Here is an 18,720-nt window from a genome sequence, read left to right as displayed (position 1 = left end):
ATAAAGGAGTACAGTACTGATCGGCTCACAAGGACCAGTAAACTAAAACTGCAAGCAGTGACAGCTGTAACCCAACAAGAGAAAGGGCATAATTTTTATGATTTAGTCTTTATAAACATTCACTTTTTTGTGGTGTTTTGGAGTCTATTCAGAGTTGAGGATGCTGAAAACACAAAATTTAGAATTTTTTTAAGACAGAATCAAACAGCAGATTAAGATGAATTTGAATCTTTACCAAACCTCTTTGAGTGAAAAAGATTGACTCTGAAACAACACTGCAAGAACAACAACCTTCATGTTGTGTGTGTGTGTGTGTGTGTGTGTGTGTGTGGTCCTCCGTTAACATTTTCATCCCGTTACAAAACTTCCCTTCAAACCGCCTTTGCGCTTGAAACGGTCATCCCGAGGAAGATGAGGAGGACAAGGAGGATGAAGGAGACAATGCCACATTTTCAGCATTTTTCATGCTTCACACAGACGCAATCTGTCAGCAGCAGCACAAAGATTTATTCTTCACTGAACCGTGTTAGAGAGACAGGAAGAAACTGTGATAATCTGCAGTCTGCCGTCTCTTAGTGGTAAGAGTCAGAAAGTGCAACAACATCGAAATTAAAAGAAAAAATATTTTATTATCATTCAAAAGGTTTAACGCAGACTGTATGTTTTTATAATGCTATTAAATTACAACAATCTAATTTATAGGCTAATATCCATCACAAGAAATTCATAAAACTGCAACCTGTAATCTATTTTAAGCAAATAAAATATGAGAAATTAACAAATATTCCCCCAAAATATTATGAATAAACAGAATCATTTAATTAATAACTAATGTTAAATATAAAATGAGGTTTAATTCCATATCAAACCATTATTTGTATAAAACATGTAAAAAGAGGTACAGTGAGCAGGTTCGAGCCCCAGTAAGTTTCCATCCCTTCACTGGGAGCGACACGCTTCATGTGCATCATTATTTATTCACTCAGACGGCTCAGTAAAACATATATATATATATATATATATATATATATATATATATATATATATATATATATATATATATATATATACTTATTTATTTAATCATGACATATATTATTTAAGTACAGTAATTACTACATAATTATTGCGTTTGGCCAATCAGCAATGTTCCGCTCCTCTTCGCTGACCAATCAGAGAGCAGACGCACTGACGGCTCGAGTCATTGGCGCTTTACCTACAGCTCACTGTCCAGAACCGGGACAGAACCAGCGGCGTGTGTTCATCTTAACTCGACTTTTCAAACGTACCGGATGGAGCTGGACCTGTGAGCACCTGCCTCGCGACAAAGCGGCGGTTGAAATCTCAGAGGCGTTACCGGCGGCTCCACGGAGCGGTCCCGTCATGGCCCACAGCGGCTCCGGGTCGCTGCTGTGCCGGCGGAACGCGCGGCTGGACTCGTTCCTGCAGCGGAAGCTGGAGCGGAGGGTGTACGAACGGATCCGGGCTTACGAGCCGTGCGTGGTGCTGTCCGAGTCCATCAACAAGGTGTACATGCACGTGGTGCTCAGCGACGAGTGCGTGTACCTCACCGAGTACTCGCCACGCACTCTCACGGCAGCCGTTAGCTTCAGGCGCGTGCGTTACATCGAGCTGGTGAGTTTGAACAGAAAAAGTGATTTAAAAAAGTATTTATTTTTGTTTCTACTGCATTAATCCCGCCCTAATTAACCGACACAAAATCCAAAAGCTGATTTTATTAAACGAAAAAACAAACAAAAAATCTGAACATGACCTGTTATAACCTGATTTTAATAAAGTAAGATACGATATTTTGAAAAAAAATTAGTATTTTGCCGATAGATATTTGTTATTATTGGAGAAAATAAGTGTAAATACTGTGAAGACCTAAGACGTCGGGTTTTTTCAATAAATGATAAAAAAATATATGTATTTTTAATATTGATATAAAATCAACAGAAAAACCTTCTACCATATTTATTGGATTTTCTATTAAATTGGCGTTTAAGGTAAGTTATTTTTAAGGTAAATAAAAGTAAACTTTTAAAAGAAACAGTACAGAGTTAAAGCACTCATTTCCAGTATTTTTATCTTAAATGATGACGTGACTGTTTTAATGTCTGTCATGGATATTGTTGTGCAGACCAAATATTTATCAATGAATCGAGAAAATAGGCATACTGTGAAGTGTTCATGTCTCGTTTGTTCAGTAAAGGCTCGAAAACTTTAATAGTTAAATCCTAACATTGCATTTGGAAGCTGTGTTGTAATGAGTCTACAGGATGTGTTCAGAAGGGATTTGTGTCAAAACTGCAACGTGTATCACATCAGGTGAAAGAGGACAAGACAAGGCCTACATTTTGAAGTGGCTGTAGAAGAAAATATCTGTATTTCTTTTACAAATATTCACCAGATCTCCAATGGTTGATTCTGCTCATCCAAGTGATTTCTTCAGTCGACTGAAGAAGTCACTTGGATGAGTGACGAAACGTTTCTCCCACTGAAAACGCTACATCCAGATGAACAGAATCAACCTTTGGAGATTAATTTACCTGGATGATTGAGAATGCATCAAGACGAAATAATCTCCAGACTGACATCACAGAGTGGATGTTGAGTCAAGGAAAATCTCAGTTATCTTTGAAACCTAAACTGTGAACAAACCAGAGAAGACAGCAAAACAAAGCCCAAAGGGTTGTGACCTGTTTGCACTTTGGTTGATATTCCTGCAGTGAAGTTCGGCTGAGAGCTAGGGCTGAAGAAGCATCACACACATTTAAATGGCTCTGGCCTTTCGTCTAGCTTTTTTCTGACCAGAGCCGTAAAGATGAGAATTTACAGTCAGACTTTAAATCTAAACTTGATATTGACGTTTAACTCTTCACGCTTAGGTTTAAAACCAAGCTCCAGATTTTTAAAGAACATTTAGAGATAAATATGGATGAAGTTTGCAGTTTATAATTAGGACCCCATAGATTTCTATTATTTTTGACTTGTGACATCTTTAAAGCTGAACCCAATGAGGTAATTAGTGGATCTTTAGAGCTAGTTCTATTAGCAGAATATGTTAAAGCTCAATTTTTTCTGTCTAATTTGACAGTAAACTGAATAAGTTTAGGTTTTTGGAGACTTAACTGACATAACCTTGAGTGACAGCCAAACCACGACTAAAGCACGTTAGATTACATGCATGTCACATGATGCGTTCACTGACTAACCGGCTTCTGCTGATTAATCCCTGTTAAACTCTTCAGATTACACACGAGTTAGTTCGATTTATAGGTTTCACTTCTCACCTTTACTGCTGATGGCGAGAACAAGAGCGTAACACCTGCTCTGGTTTGCATATTTCATGTCTGCTCATACTGAGCTGCACTGAGCCTCAGAGCACCTGAGTTGCAGGAAGCCTGGAAACCAATCACGGAGCAGGACTCAGGTATGATTAACAGCTGTCAGTAATGTTGGTATGTACTTATTGTTAGGGCTGCCCATGTGACCGTTTCAAGTACTTCATGTATATCAACCTGCCAAAGAGCAGCACAGACAAACCGTTAATGAGGAAGCTGTTATCCTCAGATTTTAATTAAACTTTAAAAGCTTAAAATAGTTCCAATGCCACATAATACAGAGCTGCAATACATGCAGCAAAAGTCACGCCGAGCCTCTAACTTCATCTCGTTATGTCAGAGGTTTAACTCGGCCCTAACAGAGTTAATCCCATCTGCATTAACTCTAAGATTACCACCTGATGACCTGTGCTGGCCTCTCCACGGTCTCAGCACCACCCTTTAGCCACTTTGTGGAGGATCTTCAGAGCACTGGGAGCTCATGGAAACTTACTGGGACTCGAACCTGCTCACTGTAACAAACAGAAATCAGGTCTTTTGTAACGCGATCTTTGGCAAACGCAAAATTAAAGCCTCTCAGAAGATGAGACGTGCTTTATTCAAGTTCCCGTGACAAAGCAGTCGCCAACATATTCAATGCAACATTGAAAAAGCAGTTAAATAAATTAGAGTCACTCAATAAAATAAAATCTGACAAAATACAATCCAGAAGTTTTTGATTTCTTTGTATTTTATAGATGTTTCTGCTGTTTTTTTAAGTGCTCTTTAGCAATACTTCTCCAGGCTTTCAAAGTAACTATGATCCAAGCATAAAAAAGGATCTTAACTCAGATGAACCAGTGTTGTCTCCACACATAACAGAATATTAGCAAAGAACCAGTTTACTATTTTATGACAACAGCAGTGTGTCATAAAAAACACAATCATTCTTTCTGTCATTAAGTTGCCAAAGATGACACAGTTTCACAGGCACAAAATAATATTTTTACAACAACAACATTATTCACAAAGATCTGTTAGCTGAAAACTTAGATTTAAAATCTATCTTTAGCAGATGATCAATATCCATGAAAAATATGGGAGGAGGACCTTCAGCTGATCAGCTGCTGATCACTGAAGCCTCATCAGAAAAGGTCTCAGTGGAAGAGCGGCTGTCAAGAAGCTGTTCTTAAGGAAGGGAAACAGAGAAAAGGTTGATTATTAAAATGACACAAGAACGACTGAAAATTGTTGAACCAGATCTGAGGGAGAGATGAGATGTTGTCAGGAGGGAAAAACACACAGTAGAGTGATATCAGTCATGGATCGGACCCCCCAGTGCCCGGACCTCAAGATTACTGAAGTAGTGTGGAATTATCCTACATCCTTTTATTACACACAGGATCAAAATCAGTCTACAGCAGATGATCAATATCCATGAAAGATGTGAGAATACCCACTATAAGTGCACAGTATATATGTTCAAAGGTTGTATATGGCACAAAATATAAACATTATCTTTATTTAATCTTGTTATTCTGTAAATATCCGATTTTATTTTAAGGGCTGAAACTCATGATAATGTATAGATTCATCTTTTTATTAATAGTTTGATTAATAGTTTCTACAAAACCAAAATTTGCTTGAAAAATAGTCAATCATTAGAATCGATGCGCTAATGTCAGTTTTCTGTCGACTCGTTTCTGCACCGCTTGGTTTTGTCTTATTTCTGATTCTGCTCCCTCATATTGTCACATTTTATAATCTTTACAGCATTGTCTTTTTTTACAGGTGAACGACATCCCAGATTTCCTCAGTGGGAAGCATCAGGAACACTGCCAACACATACGGATCGTCTACGTCACCAAAAAACCTGCAGCGAAGCAACGCAATTGGTTAAAGAGAGCCAAGAAAGAGGGCCTTCCTCCTGCAGCCCCGTCCTCTCGCCGAAACAGCCACTGTCCTGAAATAACAAGCACATTACAAGGTAACTGAGACAGTTTATGTAATTTGATGATGCTACGCAATGATATCAGACTGAAGTTTATGCTTTTTGTAAGACGAGTCAGAGACATGTGGAATGGTCTCTTCAGAGATTTGATCCTTTGGAAAGACACCAGTGAGGTTTATGTGTCGTCTTGTTTCTTTATCTGTAACTCTAGCCATCCTGTGTTTCCATTTCCTCCACAGGATTTTCCACAGAGAGGTGAGTAAAACACAGACACACTTCAGAAGCATGTTTTATTTGAGGATACTCACACATAAAGGCTTTTAAGTCCTCCCTGCAAACACATTACGTAATGCCAGTGTTGAATTTGGTTATAATCATTTTAGAAGCTGCAGAGTGTGCAGGAGTGAGGCAGACAGTGAAAGTTTATGTGTGGGATACTTCAACACTGTAATGTGGTTGCCTGTTGTGAACTTGTTAACAGCTGAGCCACTTTACCTGAGTATGTAATGACCACCCCAGTGTCTCAGGTAGCTCATGACTTATTTACTCCAGGGACTAGTTTACCTGCTGCTCATTAACATGTTCACAGAGTGACTCCAGTGTTGCTCCTCAATATCACACCTGCAGTGCTTCATCCACACACCAGGCAGCAGGTAACATCCACCTGGCACTGCTGGTCCATCATTTATCCTTTTTCAGCAGAATGTGCCCACTGATGATTGAAATGTAGAGATGTGTTTTCCAAACACGTTTTTATAAATTCCCACAGCAAGAGGACCTGCTGGTTCGCTGCTGGACAGTTTGCATTTTTACTTGGTTGCATGCGGGGCTCCGATCCTCCTTGAGTTCTTCTGTGAATGAGGCAGGAGATGGAGGGAGGAAGGAACAGATTTACTGTCATTGAACTGTTGCCTGGTAACGACGAAGCGCTGTAAAACAGACGCAAACAGCATAAAATGTAAAAGCTGTCTCACGCTAATGTTCCCTGCTGCTCAGCTGTGCTCACCCCCGGTAGGTCATTAAACGTACACACTTTTCTTTCACTGCCACTCCCAAACCTTAGACTGCTTGTAAAGTTGAACCTAAGGATGAGCTGACAGCGTGAAGTCTCAGGAGCACGACTATCATGACTGTGTGAATCTACCTGAGAGCTCTTTCTGTTTTTAAGCTGCAACATTTGTGCAGAAAAACAATAAAGAAGTTCTGAAAAGCAAAGCATATTTTAGAGGCTTATTTGGCTCTAGTGTGACGTTAATTTACTACATGAACCTTGTGTTGTGTTCAGGTAGACTTCAAACTAGCAACCGAGACCATTAGCTGATCAGGAAAGTGTTTTTAATTGTTTTGTGCAGCTGGAATACGACATGAAACTCACACAGTTGATGATGCAGACACTTCACAGAAACCTGATGTCTGCGCTGTTTCTTCTCTCCAGCAGCCAATGGAGGAAGGAGGAGCTCCCCCCAGTGTTAAAGCACACCCGCTCAGCCTCGTGCCCGAACCCAGAGACTCTCGGCCTCACGATAGTCCCGCAGCCTCCCCCCTTTTACTCCCCCTTAGTCTCACCTGCCTCATCGCCATTGCTCTCAGAGAAAAGCCTGAAGACCCTCGAGAGTGGTCAGGTATAAACGTGCGGCTGTTCCGATGAAGATCTACTCAAATTCAATTTGAAGTAACTTAGACAAGGGTCACACGTCTCTGTAAATTTGGTCGAGCTCTGTTGTGTGTGCTGTTACAGTTACAAAGGAGGATCGGTTCGGTCCTGTCACGTCTGCTGAGACGAGGCTGCGTGGACAGCGAGGAGGAGTGGGAGGCGGAGCTCCACCTGTACGCCGTCTCAGAGAAGTCCAGACTTTACCTCCACCTGCAGAGCTTGTGGAACAGCTTCAGTATTGTGAGTGAAGACTGTCTATGAATAGTATTTAACACATTGACTGTTAGCTTTAGAAATGTTGTGGTTATTTATATGAAAGTGGAGCTTAAAGGTGCCCTGTGGATTTTTGGAGTAGATAAGTAAATGTCACAGTGTGCAGGTTATACAGAGCGTGTCCTGTGTAATGATATGGACTTTAAATGCAGTCACAGAAAACAGGGATTAACTTTTGTATGTAACAAAAGGCAAGCTGTTTGTTACATACACACAGACACAGAAAGGTAATGAGGGAAGTGGAGATAGCTGGGAGAACAAAACACAGCTCAGCTAAATCACAGAGGATGAGACAAAAGAAGCAAAACTGAAAGCAAACACAAGGAACAACTATCAAAATGAAGCAGGAAGTGAGGCACAACTGAAAGGGGGGCGAGAAAGATAAAAGGACAGAATGGGAGCACTAAAGGGAACTAATCACCCTAAAGTAATCTGTAACTACACTGAGAACTAGTTTAGTTATAACGATAAAGAACTAATACCAAGAACCAGAAGATCAGAAAGGCTCATAAACACAAAGAAAATACAAAATAAGAAAAAACAGGAAGTATAAAATGAAAAAGTATAAAAGTATAAAACATGTGTCTGATGGTGTACTCGCTCAGATTTCTGAGGTGTGTGTGTGTGTGTGTGTGTTCAGAGGTCCACCCTTTTGTTAGATCCGCTCTACAGAAGGAGGAACTGCGTTTCATTGTCTGCTGCTGCCATCAGGTAATAAACTGTTCTGTGCAGACTGCAGACACACAACTTCCTGCTTGTCCAGTCAGAATAAAGGTCACAGGTCAGTTTGTTACTGTGGAAACAGAAATCATTCACTCATCGACTACACTGGACATAGCCACTGTGACGGCACCCACTGGTTTTGGACTCCACTCTACTGATTAGTGCTGTGGATACTCTCTGAGACTGAAGCCGAGGCGTCCTGGAGTAGCTGTAGATTACAGTATGGTAGCTCCCCACAAAGCTCCAGCTCAGTGACTGCAGTTAGCTGAGGTGAAGCCTATCAGACAGCTGGCAGCTACAGCCGCCTGCATCAGCCACGCATAATCATGCAGAAGTTCACATTCAGGAGAACTGCACCTCTTTTGCATCAGCTCCAGATGTTTCACTGCACATTTAATATTTGCAAACACGTACATTTGTTTAGTTTACATTTGAGTGGAGCTTAAATAATGAGACCATGAAATATTTTTAATGAACTGAAATATTATTTTATCTTGGCTGTGCTGAGCTGTAGCGCTCATATTCCAATATAAAGATTTATATAAAAACATTTCCAGAGATTTCGACCTGCTCTGAGAAACCTCATCTGAGCCCTGAAGGTTCATCACAGCGGACTGTGACGAGTTTAGGCTCATTTAAACTTGTTATTGCTAACAGGCTCAAACGTCGGTATTAATGTTGATGTTATATTTAAGCTGGGAGCGGACGGCTCACCTGTTTGGCCAGCTGAGCTCCGAGCTCCTGCAGGACGGGAGCAGCGTGGAGAGTATGTACCTGCTGCTGCAGGAGCTGAGGACCGCCGCGCACCGCAGCGTTACCCTGCGCCGGCTCTTCTGGAGGGTAAAGTTTATAAAACCTGCTCGGCACTGTGTGTTTGACGTACAGAACGTGCCTGTGAGTTGCAGTGAATGACTCATTTTCTGTTTTCCAGTCCAGTGAGGTGTGTACTTTCCTGCTCTGCACTCTGGAGGGATGTCTTCACGGCCGCCAGAGCCTCGGTGGACTCTACACAGCAGATCAGCTCCTGTAAGCCCCTTAGCAGGTGTTCATAGCTCCACAGAGGCGAGATTTCAGATTCATTAAGGTGTTTCTTTGACTGTATTCAGCGTGGCGATTACAGAGATGATGTGCATTATTTCACAGCTGTTTCCAGAAAGTGGGTTTTGTGAAAACTTCAGATTTTTGAAGCCTGAGATGAGGGAAACTGAGTTTTCTTTAAACAAGCTAACTTAAACTTAGTTTGCATTAACAGCATAACACACTGTGAACCTAACCTGCTCACTGGCAGGTTTCCTCTCTCTGCCTTCTCCTGTCGAGCCTGAAGCAGTTTCACCTCCTCATTCATAAAGTAGATAATAAAGAACATGTAAAGAGCTGAAGTTTACATTATAGTCCCATTAATGTTCGCACTTATCGGTACTGAGAACAGGTCCTGTTATTGTTGCGTGCGGTTATACCAACAACAGCAGTATTCACAGGATTCAGTTTGTTCAGGAACAAATCCAGAGTGAGTGGATGAAGACCGCAATATTACCTAAAACACTGAAAGAATCTGCGACTGTGATAATATTTATAGTAACAATATAATAACTAACTGCAGGTCATATCTTCCTTGCTGTGTGTTGCTATGACGATGATGATGAGCATGTGACTGAAGCTCTGCTGTTTGTGTTTCAGACTGAGCTCTCTGATCGTTGACACGCTCGCCATCATGTTCAGAGAGACGGAGGTCGAAGCTGCCAGACTCAGCCTGCTCTCTGCCAAAAAGTAAACAGAACACAGTGTATGTTTGTTCCTTTCATTAAACAGTCCTCATTTCAGGTATGTTGAAATATCTGTTGGCAGCTCCTGTAAAGGCCTAAAAGGAGCTTAGATTGGAATAAAGAGATTTTCTATGTATCTACAAGTGAGGGATCCACATCTAAGGAAGTCAATACACTAACTGACACAGTGATGATACACAATGACACAGAGGACTACAGAACTACTCGAAGGGTTTAGGATCAAAATGAAATGAATACTGGACACATTAAGTTAAATGGGAAGAGAACACTGGCATATCACACGAGGCTGAAGTTCAGGGTTGAGTTCATAACATCCACTAAAGAAGTGGCGAGTAAACATCAGTTGTTTTTTTTAATCATATATCAGGAGTAAATCGTCCGAGTCATTGGAGGCAGTGCAGAAACCAAAGTACCTGAGGAAAAGTTAAAATGCCGAGATATGAGATTCCCCGTACTGCTGAAGTTTAGGATTTCTGCCTTTTTGAAGAGGATGTGGTTACAAAAGAAGACTGGTGTCTTTGTGAAATATTGTAAAAGAAAAATTCTTGTAAAAACTGGTATAAATCTGAATCATACAGGCTTGAACGATAGATGGATAATGATGCCAGTGTGATGGCAAAAACTGAATTCAGTCTGAGCTCCAGAGGAGTCTTTACTTATTTTTTTTTCTGTATTAAAATGAGAGAAATGTACACAGATTCATGGCTTATAGACTGATGTGTCTCCAGTGTGTTTGTGAGGTTTATCTATTAACAATAGTAAATAAAAAGTGAGAAAATAATAAATGTGATTATTCTCAGGGAGATTTTCTATCATTTCTTTGGTTGCAGCTGGAGCTGCTTTCCTTTGTTGTAGTCTGGTGAAACCCAGAGAAGAGTTATAAAGCTCATTTCCAGATGTTAGCACACCTTCCCTTTTCTGCATTAACTGTTGTTTCCCTGCAGAGGTGCTCTGGCCTCCCGAATGCTGCTTGCCTTAATATGTGACCCTCAGCCACAAACTCACAGCGGAGGATTTCTGACGTACTCAGAGGTGAGCTGCTCTCTGCTCACATCAAGTGTCTTTCATGTGCCTTCGATGCATTAAACCTTGTGCCTCTTACAGCTTCAGGCCTTACTCCCTGAGTATCTGGACACCGCCGCCTCTCTGCTCTTTGAACTGCTGCTCGTAGGCCACGTGGTGAGTTTGATAAAGCGTACAACGGGGGCGCTTCTCAGCTGTGAGTAAAATGTGTTTATGCAACACCTCAGGCTCTCCTGGGAATTACAAAAACTAAACAACTGTAACACTGATGAAGCACTAATGAATTAATACACGTCAGGTATTAAGCAGAATATTATTAATCAGAAGATTAAAGAACTGCTACTGAAGCTGATGGTCAGTAATCAATAAATACACACAACACAGAACGCTATTGCAGGTACAATGTATTTAAACAAAACCAAGGAAAAATAACAAGGAAAGAAAAGGAAAAACTTAAATAATTACTCCTGGTGCAGTGGTGCCCGGTTTAAGGTGCACAAAGACAACTAAACAGTCTTGTAGCTTAGATCAAGCAATACAGTTTCTCAAGTTCAATAATATTCCCCATAAATAACACACCACCAATTCAAAAACACTGGTCCACACTGATGAGAGAAAGTCCATGATTTTTATCTGGGTGTCCATGAGAAATGTCCAAGCGCTATTGTCCATAAACGGGGGAAATGATGTGTTAAGAATCCTGCTCCCTGCCCTTTGTTGGCTCGCCATCCTTTTTAAACCAGAAAAGGGTCACCTGGCCTGCATTAAATAAACAGGGCCAATAAGAAATCACAAGAATAATATGAAAGTGTCAGCCAGTTTAGCTTAATACATTAAGTTATTCTTATTCTTGTGTACACAGTAGACTTATCTAAAAAGTTCAACTGCTATATACAGATTGCATAGCTTTAAAACATTTGTTATTTGCTATGATATGGTCCAAGAAAGCTCTGAATATCCACATAACAAGAAACAAACACAGTTTTTGTTCAACTCTTCGTGTTTCAGACCAGCAGGTGTGTCTCTGCTGAAAACTTCCTGTCTGTCGGTTGGATCCTCAGAGTCCTGCAGCCTCATCCCCACCTGGTAAAGGTCTCATCAGATTTAACTGTGATTTCTGTCAGAATGATAAGAATTACTCAAACGCTGACCCTCTCCGTCCCCGCAGCTCTCCTTCATTGGTTACCAGGTCCAGCAGGTGGTGTTGGTTCTGACGGGCCTGCAAGTGTCGGTCCCCAGTCCCGTTCAGTCCGTCCTGCTGTTCCAGCGCCTCCACCTCCTGCTGGCCTGTCTGCAGTACAACAGCCAGCTGGCTCAGCACCTGCGCTCGCATTTCAGAGAGGAGTTCAGGTATGCTCAAGACAGCCACAACAGTCACTAAGTACATACGTGCTCACGTTAACTTCTTATTATAAAGAAGAAATGTGTAAATGCTCCAAAGTCTGACAGCTCAGATCTGTTTTGGTCCTGCAGATACTCTGTGATGCCGTCGGGCTCTGAAGTGAAGCTGCCACCTCACTATCCTATCAGCCGACCCACTCTGAGACTTGTCGAGCACATTCGAACTCTTATGCTGCTCAGGTGACTGAACACCAGCGTGCTCCTAGCCTTCACTTTACACAAAGGCATCCTCAGGGAAGGAAGCAGGATTTGGAGTCCTCGGGATGCTCGGCTTAAAGTTTCTGGATTATTATATATCACAGACATCTTACTGTTAGACAGAGAGATGGAGATATATGCTTGGCCTGTAAAGACTGTTCAAATGATGTGCACTCCTAATAACCTGAAGCGGTTCTCTGACAGTCCATCAAGTGGTGCGGCTTCGTAGCTTAGCAAAGTCGGACTGAAACATTAGACAGATTTTCGAGCGCCATGTACCACATAAAATTGTTTCGAGGTCAGTAAATACAACCAGAATTAATAAATAAGGCGCACAGGATTATAAGGGACACTGTCGATTTTCAGATTTTAAGTGCGCCGTATTTTCCAAAAAACACGGTAATAACGACGGCCCGCTAGCATGCTCTACCAAAAATAGTGCTTTGTTGTGCATCTGACAGACGAAAGCTAAACCAGTTCCACACCACTGAAGTTGCAGCATTTTTACAAACCAATTCTGGTTCATCCGTTTCATTCAACAATCCGCTTTCGCCCTCCTCATTTTCCGTTGCCGCCATGCTTTTCCCGCCATGTGCGTATGAAAACAAAGGCACTGCGCATGCGCGTTTACCCATATTCTATCGCGATATTTCATTTTCTTATCGTTGCCCAACATTATACCGGTGTTACCATGAACGGTATGATATGCATAGGATCTTTTCCTTCCATATGCATGACTGTAATAATTGCATCCAGCCATGATTTTGGCGTCTCTTGAGTTTAGTGTAGAGTTATATACTTTGCATAATATGGGGGGTTATTTATTGTTTTTAAATTTAGCATTGACTCTTTTATTTTATTTCAGCTTCTGTGATAGGTACTACTAATTTAGTTTATTCCATCATTGATATTTTAGCCAATTTAAGGGGTTTAAGGAACTCAATTTTTTTTGTTTCCGAGGTTTTTGTGCTTCCTCCTTTACAACTGTCTGTAATATTTTACATAAGTATTGAATATTTCTTTAGTTTGAGTTTCATTTCTTGATTTCTGATCTTAGGAACTGTGCTTTTCTGAGCTGAAAGGCCAATAACAGTTTTTATTAATATCTGAGACCCTCTTCTGCCTTGTATGGTAGTAGCTCATCTAATTGTTGTCTAGCTTCTTTTAGCTTTTTAAATGTATATTGTTGATGTTCTCTCTCTAGTCTTTTTACTTTGTCTTTAAATTGTCATTTGATCTTATATTCATTTTCATAACAACTGGGCTATGGTCAGAAACAATGATTGATTCAATTGTCATCTGTTTTATCCTATACATGTCGATTTTTGACATGAAAAGTCTATTGTTGGGAAATCAGTTTTACCCAGGTTCTTTTTCATTCTTCGAGCATCCAGAGATGCACTGGACTCAGTAGTTATTTCACAAAACCTTTATTCATCTTCATTTAAGCATGCATTCTTCTAGAAGGGAAGACTTGCCAGGCCGGTGTCCCTCTGCAAAATCTTCACTCCTTTGTTATTTACTGCCAGCTTTATAGAAGTGACCCCATCATAACACCCCCACGGTGTGCTGCAAACTCTTTGTCTGTGTGCACGAGCACGTGAGTGCCTGTGTGTGCGCGTACCCGTATGTCTATGTGAGTGCCCGTGAGTGAGTGTATGTGCGTACCTGTGTGTATGTGTGAGTGCACGTGAGTGTGCGTGTGGATGTGTGTGCGTAACAGTTAAAACACTATAAGATAAGATAAGATAACCTTTATTAGTCCCACACGTGGGAAATTTGTTTTGTCACAGCAGGAAGTGGACAGTGTATGTGCGTATATCTCTATGTACGTGCCTTCCTGAGGGTCATAAAAGTCCATCTCCCTTCCAAATCAAAGTTATTTAGTTACAAACTTTGAGACTCCCACCCAGTCATGCCCTGAGGAATTTCCACTCAACATTAACCTCTCCTTATCTCACTTTCACAGTTCAAACTGGGGGAGGGTCTCCTAGAAATCTACTCCTAAGTTTATGACACACTCAGGCCTTTATTACATCGAGGGCAGTGTCAGTGTCTCTACAATAATTCTACATTCTAACACATTTCTAAACTCTAAAATAGATACGCATATCTTCACTATCCTTGTGTATCTTCCATGTATTTGGGACACGAATGTAAAATTTCTGTTGTTAGGATGAAAATGACACCAGACATCCACCAGTTCCAGTTCAGTCATCATGCCTAGTACGTCATTTTGGACTGAGGTTTTATTATTACCAGTAATATGTCTAGTTTAGTCTTCAGAGTACAAATTAAAATCTCCTCCCCTGAGTATAATTCCTCCTCCTTTATCTGCCACAAAAGGTGCAATCCCTTTTAAAAAGTGCAGTCTTCATTTTGGGCATACACATTTAAATTTTTTTTCTCTTGATTGGGTTAATGATTCTGCTTACATTATAATTTACAAAATGTAAATAAGTCATAATCTCTGTACAATAATATATGCTTCCCTTATTTAAACAATAAACATATTTAACTATCTAACAATGTGTTGACAGCTCCGTGCCCCTCTTTCTCTGCAGCGCATTTTGACTTCGAGCTCCTTCAGCAGCCTCTGTTAGTGTTGCAAAGGTCTTCTCTGTGGTATCCAATTTAATTTTCACTTCTGCCAGGTACAGACATTTCGCCTGCACTTTCTTTTTATTTTAGTTGTTTTATGATTTCGTGAACCTTAGCTCTTTTCTACATTGGGAGTGTAGTCTTGATTGAAGAAGATCCGTTTATCTTGGAAGAAGACCTGTCTCTGGCTCCATGCTTGCTCTATAATCTTATCTTTTATTGCTGCATTGAGGAACGTCACTATCATTCTTGAAGTAGCTGTTTCACAAACCTGACCGTATCCTTTCCTTCACTTCCTTTTGAGATCCATACATCTCAATCTGTTTTGGAGATCCTTGCACTTTGCTGAGAGATCCATATCGCGGTGAATCAAGTATTGCAAACCGCTTTTGTGTCACATGACTTTGAGCCATACTGACACTTTTCTTTTTATGTGTCTGGTTGGCTTGAGTTGCTAGCATTGGTGTTTAAGCTAGCTGGACTCTATGGTCTCTGTTTATCTTCTCTTCTTTTCCAGGTATCTTTAAGAGTTCTTTCTCTCACGGCTTTATGTATTTTGTTGTTTTCTTTATTTAACTGCCTATTACGTACAATAGCTACTTGTTTTCTCGTTGTCTGGCGGGCAACCATGGCTTCACCTGAGGTTAATTAGTCAAACAATTACATTAAGACAATAATACACTGTCTTAAATAGAATAAAATTACTGAAAATATCAGTGAAAGTATGTATGTAGTGTATATAATAATATTTCTTAGCATTGAAAGTACTGTGTATGGATGAAAGGTGTTTTTAGGGTCTTAAAGCAACAGTTTAGACTAATGATATGGGGGGAAAACACGTACTCACTATGAGCTTACATAATCAAGCAAGGTTCATAATAAGAAATATGGTTATAAAATTATTATGGCTTCATGCCTGCATTGAAACAACAACACACTTTGAGCTTTTTTGACACAGAATCCTAGTGTTAACAAATACCTGCGTACGTGTGGACATAGCCTGACTCATCTAAGTAAAGCAGTTGCAGAATGAAACCATGGTCAGTATATCACACCAGTGATTCGACATCATGTGACTCTCACAGTTTTGCTTTAACACTCGGGCTATGGTACAAGTGAAGCTGCAGAAAACTCAAGATCTTCCTCCAGGAGTCTTCCTGAGCATCTGAATGAGCTTTAGTGTGTCCTCCCCACAGTAATATCACTGAAAAACACACAGTTACAGAGCTAACTAATAAAGCACAAAGCAGAAGATTTTAGCAACCTGGTGTGTAAACATATTTTTAAGGGACCTCAAAATTCAAACCCTTGATTTTCAGGTGTACCTAATACAGGGAGTGCAGAACTATTAGGCAAATGAGTATTTTGTCCACATCATCCTCTTCATGCATGGTTCTTACTCCAAGCTGTATAGGCTCGAAAGCCTACTACCAATTAAGCATATTAGGTGATGTGCATCTCTGTAATGAGAAGGGGTGTGGTCTAATGACATCAACACCCTATATCACGTGTGCATAATTATTAGGCAACGTCCTTTCCTTTGGCAAAATGGGTCAAAAGAAGGACTTGACAGGCTCAGAAAAGTCAAAAATAGTGAGATATCTTGCAGAGGGATGCAGCAGTCTCAAAATTGCAAAGCTTCTGAAGCGTGATCATCGAACAATCAAGCGTTTCATTCAAAATAGTCAACAGGGTCACAAGAAGCGTGTGGAAAAACCAAGGCACAAAATAACTGCCCATGAACTGAGAAAAGTCAAGCGTGCAGCTGCCAAGATGCCACTTGCCACCAGTTTGGCCATATTTCAGAGCTGCAACATCACTGGAGTGCCCAAAAGCACAAGGTGTGCAATACTCAGAGACATGGCCAAGGTAAGAAAGGCTGAAAGACGACCACCACTGAACAAGACACACAAGCTGAAACGTCAAGACTGGGCCAAGAAATATCTCAAGACTGGTTTTTCTAAGATTTTATGGACTGATGAAATGAGAGTGAGTCTTGATGGGCCAGATGGATGGGCCCGTGGCTGGATTGGTAAAGGGCAGAGAGCTCCAGTCCGACTCAGACGCCAGCAAGGTGGAGGTGGAGTACTGGTTTGGGCTGGTATCATCAAAGATGAGCTTGTGGGGCCTTTTCGGGTTGAGGATGGAGTCAAGCTCAACTCCCAGTCCTACTGCCAGTTTCTGGAAGACACCTTCTTCAAGCAGTGGTACAGGAAGAAGTCTGCATCCTTCAAGAAAAACATGATTTTCATGCAGGACAATGCTCCATCACACGCGTCCAAGTACTCCACAGCGTGGCTGGCAAGAAAGGGTATAAAAGAAGAAAAACGAATGACATGGCCACCTTGTTCACCTGATCTGAACCCCATTGAGAACCTGTGGTCCATCATCAAATGTGAGATTTACAAGGAGGGAAAACAGTACACCTCTCTGAACAGTGTCTGGGAGGCTGTGGTTGCTGCTGCACGCAATGTTGATGGTGAACAGATCAAAACACTGACAGAATCCATGGATGGCAGGCTTTTGAGTGTCCTTGCAAAGAAAGGTGGCTATATTGGTCGCTGATTTGTTTTTGAATGTCAGAAATGTATATTTGTGAATGTGGAGATGTTATATTGGTTTCACTGGTAAAAATAAATAATTGAAATGGGTATATATTTGTTTTTTGTTAAGTTGCCTAATAATTATGCACAGTAATAGTCACCTGCACACACAGATATCCCCCTAAAATAGCTAAAACTAAAAACTACTTCCAAAAACATTCAGCTTTGATATTAATGAGTTTTTTGGGTTCATTGAGAACATGGTTGTTGTTCAATAATAAAATTATTCCTCAAAAATACAACTTGCCTAATAATTCTGCACTCCCTGTATAGTGGTTACAACCAGAAATTCTTCCTGGAAGTCAGGTTGAAGTGTGTGTGAGTATGTGAGAGAGAGAAAGAAACTGACCCTTCTTTTTACTGTTTAGTATGATAAACTTCGTAGCTCTAAAATGAGGAGAGAATGGCGGCTCAATCAGGTGTCCAGCACCCGGATACGCTAATCTGCTCAGCAGGTGTTCCTTTCCACCTTCACGCAACAACCTGGCCACCTGTGGGTCAGAGGTCAACTTTAATTTTATGCTGACATCATCATTTAACAAAGTTCATATTCTGAAATTTTTATTGTTTTTGGAGTGTGAATACATCTTTTAAACCAATGCTCTTAGAACAGGGGTCTCAAACTTAAATGAGCTGTGGTCCATTGCTGGCACTGTCATCTCATTGGAGGGCCACTTTGGTGTTCAAGTAGAAAACAAACTTAAAAAAAAAAACAAAAAAACAAGAAACCACGCACAAATTTTTTATTTTTTTTAAAATTTCAAATACTGTATAACAAACCATAAATTCGAATGTGAACGAAATATTCTTCCCCCCCCCTCACTCTTAACTAACTTTCATTAAACTACCAAATAAACAAACTGGTACTCTCTCTTAATGGCCAGACACGTGGCAGCACTTCTGCTATAATTTTGTTTGTATTTAACAAAATAAAAATGCGGAAATAAGTGTACGCATTAGTTTTGGACTACTAGTGAAAATAGTTTTCTTTACAAATAACTCTCTCACTGAACTAACACAGCCAGTCCCTCAACATGTTTGGGCTCTCTACTCATATTGCCTTTATATTAAATAATGTTTTGCTTTTTAAAGAACCTTTTTTAATATTGCTTTCAACAAAAAACAAATTCTCCCTAACAAAAAAAAAAAGTAACTTCAAAGGCCAAATTGCATTATATTTCTT

The 18,720-nt window shown here is 40.5% G+C and overlaps 2 protein-coding genes across 7 annotated transcripts in view; one reads left to right on the top strand and one right to left on the bottom strand.

Annotated features, from left to right (window-relative positions):
* The first annotated feature begins 1,209 nt into the window (after positions 1-1,209).
* Positions 1,210-14,847, top strand: lg17h12orf56 (linkage group 17 C12orf56 homolog). Of its 2 annotated transcripts, XM_086270427.1 has the most exons (14): positions 1,210-1,635; positions 5,118-5,313; positions 5,517-5,532; positions 6,713-6,899; positions 7,016-7,171; positions 7,845-7,915; positions 8,623-8,767; positions 8,859-8,953; positions 9,605-9,694; positions 10,656-10,743; positions 10,816-10,890; positions 11,743-11,820; positions 11,903-12,084; positions 12,208-14,847. In XM_086270427.1, the coding sequence occupies exons 1-14, from the start codon at positions 1,384-1,386 to the stop codon at positions 12,317-12,319; spliced, it is 1,743 nt and encodes a 580-aa protein (XP_086126553.1). In that variant the 5' UTR covers positions 1,210-1,383; the 3' UTR covers positions 12,320-14,847. The 2 variants fall into 2 exon arrangements, with proteins under 2 accessions (XP_086126553.1, XP_086126552.1); XM_086270426.1 differs by lacking the exon at positions 12,208-14,847 and having other exon boundaries at positions 11,743-12,193.
* Positions 11,057-18,720, bottom strand: part of LOC147309991 (peroxisomal succinyl-coenzyme A thioesterase-like) — a 34,639-nt gene continuing 26,975 nt past the window's right edge. For all 5 annotated transcript variants that reach the window (XM_086270441.1, XM_086270439.1, XM_086270442.1 and 2 more), the window contains 2 exons: positions 17,887-18,028; positions 11,057-16,138 (listed from right to left, as the gene is read on the bottom strand). In XM_086270441.1, the coding sequence (XP_086126567.1) occupies positions 16,014-16,138; positions 17,887-18,028 (267 nt within the window). In that variant the 3' untranslated portion in view covers positions 11,057-16,013. The remainder of the gene's footprint in view (positions 16,139-17,886; positions 18,029-18,720) is intronic.

This window comes from Aulonocara sp. 'chitande type north' Nkhata Bay, linkage group LG17, assembly GCF_057382095.1.
Source record: "Aulonocara sp. 'chitande type north' Nkhata Bay isolate Kocher_YH1m ecotype deep benthic linkage group LG17, A_spYH_male_GT1.1, whole genome shotgun sequence".
Classification (NCBI taxonomy): domain Eukaryota; kingdom Metazoa; phylum Chordata; class Actinopteri; order Cichliformes; family Cichlidae; genus Aulonocara; species Aulonocara sp. 'chitande type north' Nkhata Bay.
The sequence above is the reverse complement of the archived record's forward strand: the minus strand, read 5'-3'. Positions and strand labels throughout refer to the sequence as shown.

Excerpts from the sequence above, each read along its gene's own strand:
- lg17h12orf56 (XM_086270426.1), top strand. The coding sequence starts at position 1,384 with ATGGCCCACAGCGGCTCCGGGTCGCTGCTGTGCCGGCGGAACGCGCGG. Across the intron at positions 9,695-10,655 it reads AGCCTGCTCTCTGCCAAAAA|AGGTGCTCTGGCCTCCCGAA; the intron begins GTAAACAGAACA and ends GTTTCCCTGCAG. Across the intron at positions 10,891-11,742 it reads TGCTGCTCGTAGGCCACGTG|ACCAGCAGGTGTGTCTCTGC; the intron begins GTGAGTTTGATA and ends TTCGTGTTTCAG.